Source organism: Medicago truncatula, chromosome 1 (genome assembly GCF_003473485.1).
Source record: "Medicago truncatula cultivar Jemalong A17 chromosome 1, MtrunA17r5.0-ANR, whole genome shotgun sequence".
Lineage (NCBI taxonomy): Eukaryota > Viridiplantae > Streptophyta > Magnoliopsida > Fabales > Fabaceae > Medicago > Medicago truncatula.
In genome coordinates, this window is record NC_053042.1 from 35,742,324 (window position 1) to 35,750,951 (window position 8,628).

The following is an 8,628-nucleotide window of genomic DNA, read 5'->3' on the forward strand; positions in this document are numbered from 1 at the left end:
TTCTGCCAAAAAAAAATATTATCTATATAAAAATTTAAAAGTATGGGCTTTGGCCCTCTTTTGTAAAAAAAAAAGTTTCACAAATATGTTTTTCGCTTTCTTATAAATACGTCTATCTATTTGGATTTTTATTATATTTTTGAGGATTTTATTATACTTTTATTAATTCAACTTAAACTGCAAGAAACAAAGGTTTGCCCAACATGTTGGACTCTTGGACCCCGTTGACAAGGTTTATATATTTACTCTCATAACATAATTGTTTTTTTATTTTTTATTTCTTTCCAAAATTGAGGAAGTAGAAAATTTTATTAACTAAAGTACTATCGATGGACATTTACTAAGCTATCACCAAAACTAAAGTACTATCGATGAAAATTTTATTAACTAAAGTAACTAAATTTTATTAACTGAATTAACTAAAGTACTTAGTGTAAAACGGATGCATGCATGAGGGGTCGATCTCGTTATCAATAAGTTAAGTTGGTAGATCTAAAATGTTTTAAAATAACAAAATGTTTCATAAATATGCCTAAGATTGGTCTTGAACCAACACTATTTTTGCAAAAAGGACAACTTTACACGAACCTACGACTGTAAGTCTACAATTGTTTTTTCTTTTATACTTTTACTTTATCCAAATTTCAATTATCAATATTTCTAATTCGATTAAAATTATATGGACTACAGTCAAAAGAAAATGTTATTTCTTATTTGGTTAAAAAAATAACGTCTTGCCCTAAAAAGAAAATGAGGTTGTGGATTATTAAAATACCAGGTGCGACAAGCCGACAACCAAAAGAAAAACGACCATTGTTTTATAAAAAAATACCACGCGCTAGAGTTAGATGAAACATGTTTTCCAATCTTATTTTACGGTCAAAAGTTATCGTCAAACATACGCTCATTTAAAATGATTATCATGATTATCAGATAAGTTTTGGAACTTTAGAGTTTGTCTATAACAATCGTCCTTCCATGCAAACCATTTCAATTATCTAGACATGCTTTGCACACTAAAAAGTTCCTCTTAATGATCAAACTATTTGAAAGGATTCTCCTAAGACAAGTAGGGATGAAGTATTAAAAAAAGAACTTATAAGTATTATTTTTACTTATAAAAATTTGACTTATACTATAGTTTTTTTTAACTTGAAAGGTGATGCCAACTTGAGAAAAAGAAATTTTCTTCTCAAAATGTAATAATTCAAATTTATGTATGTTTGATTTTACTTTTAAAGATGTAAGAATTGATTTTAAGGATATATGGTTGATTTTTGTATATAATGGATCACAATTAATAAAAAAAAATTAGTTAAATGTTTGTTTTTGAAAAATATCAGTCCATAATTTGGTATAAATATTTACCTTGCTAAAAAAAACCGTTATATCTTAATAATTTTTATTACTGTTTTTTTTACATAAAATATCAGTCCATAGTAAAAGCTTATAATATTGGTTTTTAAAAATTTGAAAGTAAATATGATTATTTTTTTGTTTCAGAAAAAAATCGTTTTAGAAAATAGAATAAAACTAGCAGGCAGCAATGAAATTAATCAAAGGGCATGATTTGTACATCGTACAATGTCAATAACCAAATCGCATTGAAATCAGTAGTTTCTCAATTTTTCTTCCCCAAACATTCTCTCTAACCTTAGTAAAACATACGTATTACGTAGTCTTGTACTATACTGTATAAAAAAAAATAAAATTATCATCATAGGTAATAGAGCTAAGATTTAACATTAGGTGCTCTGAAAAAAAAAAAAAAAACATCAGTCAAAATATACAATAAATTAAAAGTACACATGAACTGTTTTAGTAATAAACAAATATGCAAAATGATTAAATAAAAAGTTGATGTATATGAACTGATTTTAAAGAATACGCATCAACTTTTTAACTATCTATTTTATTTATATTTTATATTGGAGGTATTGACAAAAGATGTTAGTCTCCTATGACATATACCTTCTGGTCATTATTATACATAAAACTTTATATTTTAGATTCATTTATTAAATGATGTATGTGGTATATAATGATCGGAGGGTGTAAAGAACTAAGACTTGAGTATTTTAACGAAGACAATTTAAGATTATCTTTTTTTACATATAATTACTTACAATTAAAAGAAAACTTAGAACGAGATGATTGAGTAGAAATGATTAGATAAATTTCACTTATCTCTCTTTCGAATCTCAAATCAGTAAGACCTTTTGACCATTTTCATTGGTGAAATTTTCCCCATTTAAGATCTGATATCTAATAGGTCTTTCATTGGAGAATTTTTATGGAGGTGATCTTTTAAGACATAGGATCTCACATAAGACCCTTATTCTTAAGTAGATCCCACAATATTTTTTAGAGAAAGGATATTTGAACAACCATTTTTTTACAATTTTTGTGACAACTTTCTCTCTCATACTTGCATTATGTTTTTACCCTTTCTCTCTATTGATTTGGTTTTTGTGTCAATAACTCATTTTTTTTGTAAAATTTTGGTTGTATCAAAAGTTGTCATCTAAATAGATGTTCAAATAACACAACTCTATTTTTTATTAAAATAATCATTATACTGTTGCATTTGTTGAAATGTAAATGATAAATAATTATTAGAGAGACTCATTTAGACATTTTGTTAGAGTGTCTCCATTGAAGTGATCTAGTGCTTATTAGGTACTGTTATTAAAAAATTAATAAATATGTATACGTGAGATCCATTTAAGACCTCAAAATTGAAGATGTTCATTGTAGATGCTCTCATGATAGTAAAATGACTAAAAAAGAAAAGAAAAGAAATACTTCAATAAATGGAATAAAATGAGAATTTGGTCAAAAAAAAAAAACAAAAAGAAGAGAAATTAATAAAATAACAAAGAATTGTACCAAATAAAAAAGAAAGAAAGGACAAAAGGTAAAAAAAAAAAAAAAAAAAAAAATCTACATCTACATCTAAAATACATACATCACATGTATAAACACACTTTTCCTCTTTATTATCTTTCTAATTAATCTCTTCTCTCTAAGAATAAGTTGCTTTTGTGTGATAGAAGACCAAATGTAAGAATAGCAGTAGTAGTGTTGGAGTATATAAGCTGAAGCCTCACTTTACTGACCCTATTGTGTAGAACTACAAGTTATTTGTTTGAGTGAATTCTTTTCTTGAGAAGTGCTTATTTTTATACTGTCTTTGTGTTTTTGTTTTTGTTTTCTGTTCAGAATCAGACACCATTCTGTGTTCTGTGTTCTCTATAATAACCATTCTCTCTCTCTCTCTCTCTCTCAACAAAACAAGTTCCTAAGCTTGGTTCGGACATTGGATTTGCAGTTAAAGTCCTCTAGAGAGAGACCAAAACTTTCAAATTCCATTCTTTTCTCTCTACTCTCTCTCTCTCTCTCTACATTCTCTTCTTCATTGTTCTTCTTTAAGAGTGTTTTTGATTTGTTCTGCATTGTTTCAAAAATGGTGTGTGACCATCTTTGAGTAATAGAGGATCACCACCACCATCAAAACTGTTATGTCTCTATCTCTTTGAGTAAACACATAAAAATCAGAACCAGAGAGAGAAACAGAGAAACAAAGAGAGAGAGAATTCAACAGAAAAAACCCGTATTATAAGGGTTGTTTTTATTACTTGTACTTTCATCTCATTCTCTACTTTTTCAACTTTAACCCTTCTTGAAGCAACCAACTTCATTGTTTCAACACAAAAAACTATATTAGATTGAAGAAACAAAATCTATATGAAGCTGTATCAACAATGAGAGATGATAACTTGAAGAAAAGCAAGGTTTGTTTTGTAGTAATAATGCTAATTGGTTTTACTTCAAATTCATATGCATTTTGTTTTTGTTATGTTCTGTCATTGTTAACTTTCTTGTTTTTTTCTGAAGCTTTCATGGCCCAAAACTTTGGTCAAGAAATGGTTTAATATCAAGAGTAAAAATGAAGACTTTCAAGCGGATGATGATGTTCTTTATGGAGGTGATTACTCAATTTAATGTAGTTAATTATGTAATTAACTGTTTAATTAAAGCCTATTAGATTTGCAATCTGAGGTTTCACTCAAAACAAGCTTCAATTGTTCTTAAATTGTTTAATTAGTCTTTGATTCGAAACCCAAGATCCACAACTTGTTTTTGTTGTTCATGTTTCAATTTTACCTTTTTTTTTTTTTTTTTACAAATTTGAATTTTGTGTATTGTGTGGTTTGATGAACTTGACAGTGGAAAAATCACAGCTTTATTCACTTTATGGTTTATCTTTTTCAGGTGTTGATGAAGAGTGGAGGAACAACTGTTCAAAGAGGGAAGAATGCACTATCAAGAAAAGCAAAATAGGTTCAGTATTCATATACACTTTGCTCTTTCTTAGGACCACACCATTCCTAAACCCCACATACATAAAGATAAAATTAAATTTAGTAACCACTAATCTTACTGTTTCATAAATCTTTTGTCCTTGTCTTCTTTTTTCACCACTACTCTGTTGTCTCCTTGTTGTATATATCTCCTGGAAAGTTAATTTATAATATTTAAATATACAGAAAGAACAAAGAGAAGACATTCAGAAAGATCGCGGCGATGTAAGGTTGATCATGATGCAGCTCAGGTTACAGATATGAATCATTATAGGTATGTTTGTTACATTTTGCATAGTTGTTATAAAATTTTGATTAATTGTTATCTTATTGAGTTCTTTCTTATGTATACAGAATCTTTTCGGCGACTTGGAATGTAGCTGGACGATCTCCTCCGAGTTATTTAAATCTGGAAGATTGGCTTCATACATCTCCTCCTGCTGATATTTATGTTCTAGGGTAAGTCTCTGATTATGTAAATTGTAATGTATAACCTCTTCTTTAGATATATAATGGTCATAATCTGAAATAATTTCTTTCATATTTCACTCAGGTTTCAAGAAATTGTACCTCTCAATGCTGGAAATGTTTTGGGGACAGAAGACAATGCTCCTGCTAGAAAATGGCTAGCTCTTATTAGAAAGACACTAAACAGTCTTCCCGGAACAAGTGGTGAATGCCACACTAATTCACCACTTCCTGATCCTGTTGTTGAGTTAGATTCTGATTTTGAGGGATCAATGAGGCAGAAGGCAACCTCTTTCTTCCATCGCAGGTCGTTCCAATCTTTGAGTCATAGTATGAGAATGGACAATGACATGGTGGTGCCACAAGCATGCCTTGATCGCCGTTTCAGCGTCTGCGATAGAATGATATTTGGTCATAGCACAGGTGACTATGAACAGAATTATAGATGGGGTTCCTCGGATGACGAAAACGGGGACTCTCCAGTTGTAGCGCAATATTCACCGATGTTGTATAGAGGGTCTGTCTCTATGGAGGACAGAGATAGACAGACAGAGAACTCGAGATATTGTTTGGTTGCTAGTAAGCAAATGGTTGGGATATTTCTAACAGTTTGGGTGAAAAGCAATATTAGAGATGATGTTCGCAATATGAAAGTGTCTTGCGTTGGCAGAGGTTTGATGGGATACCTCGGAAACAAGGTAAATTTGATCAAATTCTTTGAAGAAGGGGGTTTAAAATGAAACTAGAGGATTCAATCTCATTTTCTTATGCTTTTCAGGGTTCAATATCAATTAGCATGTCTTTGCACAAAACGAGCTTTTGCTTCATATGCAGTCATTTGACTTCCGGACAAAAGGAGGGGGATGAGTTAAGGAGAAACTCAGATGTAATGGAGATTCTCAGAAAGACAAGGTTTCCCCGGGTTAACGGCATTGGCGATGAGAGCTCACCTCAGACTATTCTGGACCATGAGTAAGCCTTTCATCTCTTCCTTCAATCTTTTCCATTCCTATGATGCTCGGAGATTGCAAGGCTAATAAAATTCTTGGTTTAATTGGTATAGTCGAATAATTTGGCTGGGAGATTTAAATTATCGGATTGCCCTTACTTACCGTGCAGCAAAAGCTCTTGTTGAGATGCATAATTGGAAGGTATTGTTAGAGAATGACCAGGTATGATACTTTGTACTCTTACAATATGCCATAGCTTTTGTTTCTTGTCTCAGTATCTGAGCTTCGATTAATTTTACTTTCAGTTGCATATTGAGCGGGAACAAGGTCGTGTCTTTGAAGGATGGAATGAGGGGCAAATATACTTCCCTCCCACATATAAGTATTCAAACAATTCGGACAGATACACAGGCGATGATATACACTCAAAACAAAAGAGGAGAACTCCAGCATGGTATGAATACTTGTAGCAGAAAATGTAATGCAGGAAACAAATAAATGTCACTAATATTATTATTATCAAAAGAAATGTGCTAGGTCATTATTTTTAAACTATTGCATTGTTAGTGTAAATTTGATTAAAATCTTTGTTGTTGAAGGTGTGATCGGATCTTATGGCATGGAAGAGGCCTCCGCCAATTATCTTATGTTCGTGGCGAGTCAAGATTCTCTGATCATAGACCAGTTTGCAGCGTGTTCCTGGCAGAAGTCGAGTCTGTTAGCCGTAACCGAATCAAAAAATGCTCTAGTTGCTCAAGTTCAAGGGTCGAAGTAGAAGAGTTGTTGCCTCATTCAAATGGCTACAACTATACCGATTTGACTTTCTATTGATGAAATGCATCAATATTTATTCTTTCTTATCAACTTGATCAATTGAAGAAACTGATGTACAAAGTGTAAAATACAAGGTAATTCAAAATTTTAGGCTAGTTGACTCAATTTGCACATGTTGATGCAAAAATTTAGTGAATAGATTTGTGCACAGTGATGAATTTGACCGTTTCTACCTTCCTATTCCTAATACAGTTATTGGTTGAGACTCTTGTATGTCTTATTCTTACCCTTAATTAGTTTTGGTCCCCCTCTTGTTGTAGGTGGGCACTGCTATGAGGAATGCTAGCTTAGCCCCAATTGTGATGTAGACATTCTGTTATTCTCACATTCTCATAGAAGGTTGTCCTTTGTCTTCTCTCATTTTCGCACCGTCTTCGTCAATTTTCTTTCTAAAACTCTCTTCCCTACCTCTTTGCTGCAGAGTTTGGTTTTTGTCTACAATCACCAACATTGGATGTTTTGCAGCTAACAATCTTTTTGGCGGTTTCTTTTATCTATACAAATAGTATCTCAATTCTCATTGAAAATAAGGTAATGTAATTGTTATTTACACAATTACACTTGTTTTACCCCTTAGTGTAAAATTAGCAACAAACGTTGACTAACACTATAATTTTTTTTTATAAGAGTGGGAGGAATTTTATTATTTATTTACGGGATGGAGAGATATTCGGCCATATATTTCTCGATGAGGATTTGAACTATGTTATGTCTCTTTAGTTAGGTAGTCACATATAGTTCGGTTGATGAGCTGAAGAACACCTTAGAAATAATAACGAGGAGGTTCAAAATTCAAAATCTAAGAACTAATTACTAACATAATCGGCTAATTTACCAACATACTAAAAAGTAGGAAAAAGTAACAAAACACATGCAATTTTGCATAACAGTGGAAACTTGCATAATTATCTTATTTACTCTTTTGGTCTTTTGCAGAAACAATAAAAAGAAAGAATGCTGTGAAGAATGCTCATTGTTTGTGTTAGAAAAGACATGTGCAAATTTTGGTGGATATGAAGCTTCTTTTACTTGTGGAGGCTAATGATTTCACTGAGAACTATTAAAGTGAATGAGTAAATTTATTAGTTTTTCAAATATTTTTTTGTTTTCTCTTTTGTGAATAAGATGAAAGTTGGAACCAAAAGGAGAGAAAGAAATGTGCACAATATACATTGCTTTATTGGCTTTTTATCAGCTAGTCATTATTTGTACCAAATTCCAAATTATGACTCTTTTATTCTTTTGAATTTTCTTTTACTTTCATTCTGATTCTGGTATGATTCCTTAGGTAACGTCAACAACTTTTTCCATCAATCTTTACTGAATATAAATGTGGTGAATTCAGCCCATGCTTATTAAATTTTTAACTGGTTCTCCTTTGTTGTTGAGTCATAAGGTTTGGAATATTTTTAGTGTTAGAATTTGGATAAATTATCCTAATAAAGAATGATATAGTAGTTATAGCTAATGCAATAGAAGGAATGGGGCGTACCATATGCTTTGCTCATCAACTTATGATGATCCTTTCAGAGAATAAATATTCAGACCAATAATTATGGCTCTCATTTAAGTTGTCAAATCTATGTGTACCATCAAGGATGCAGTCATGCAACCTCTCTATAAGTCTTTTATTTAGAAAAAATAAAACCTCAACTAAAATTGAGAAATGATATTTATACAAAATGATAATTTTTGGACAACTTTCTTTCATATTCATATTATATTCTTACTTTTTCTCTCTTCATTTTTCTCTCTATTGCATTTGATCAATAAAAAAAATGAAAAAAAAGATTGACACAAAAGTTATCTTCAAATAATTATACAAATATCATTCCTTAATAAAATTTGTGGAGACTTTTATTTCCAAATATTTATAAGATTTTCTTATCCAACACTCAATCTCTCATGCATCTTTTTTTTTTTTTTGATAAACTCTCTCATGCGTCTTTATATAATTCGAAATCATTTAAACAAAAAAAAACCCAAAATAATTTGCAATTAAATCACAATCT

The 8,628-nt window shown here is 30.9% G+C and overlaps 1 protein-coding gene across 2 annotated transcripts; it reads left to right on the plus strand.

Moving 5' to 3' along the window:
• Positions 1–3,001: 3,001 nt before the first annotated feature.
• LOC11425613 (type I inositol polyphosphate 5-phosphatase 4) lies at positions 3,002–7,887 on the plus strand. Of its 2 annotated transcripts, XM_003590559.4 has the most exons (13): positions 3,002–3,794; positions 3,898–3,988; positions 4,276–4,344; positions 4,551–4,638; positions 4,719–4,823; positions 4,918–5,530; positions 5,611–5,804; positions 5,896–6,004; positions 6,088–6,236; positions 6,382–6,690; positions 6,877–6,955; positions 7,038–7,147; positions 7,553–7,879. In XM_003590559.4, exons 1-10 carry the CDS (start codon positions 3,765–3,767, stop codon positions 6,611–6,613), a joined length of 1,680 nt encoding a protein of 559 aa, XP_003590607.1. In that variant the 5' UTR covers positions 3,002–3,764; the 3' UTR covers positions 6,614–6,690; positions 6,877–6,955; positions 7,038–7,147; positions 7,553–7,879. The 2 variants fall into 2 exon arrangements, with proteins under 2 accessions (XP_003590607.1, XP_039684188.1); XM_039828254.1 differs by lacking the exons at positions 6,877–6,955; positions 7,038–7,147 and having other exon boundaries at positions 7,553–7,887.
• Positions 7,888–8,628: the final 741 nt, after the last annotated feature.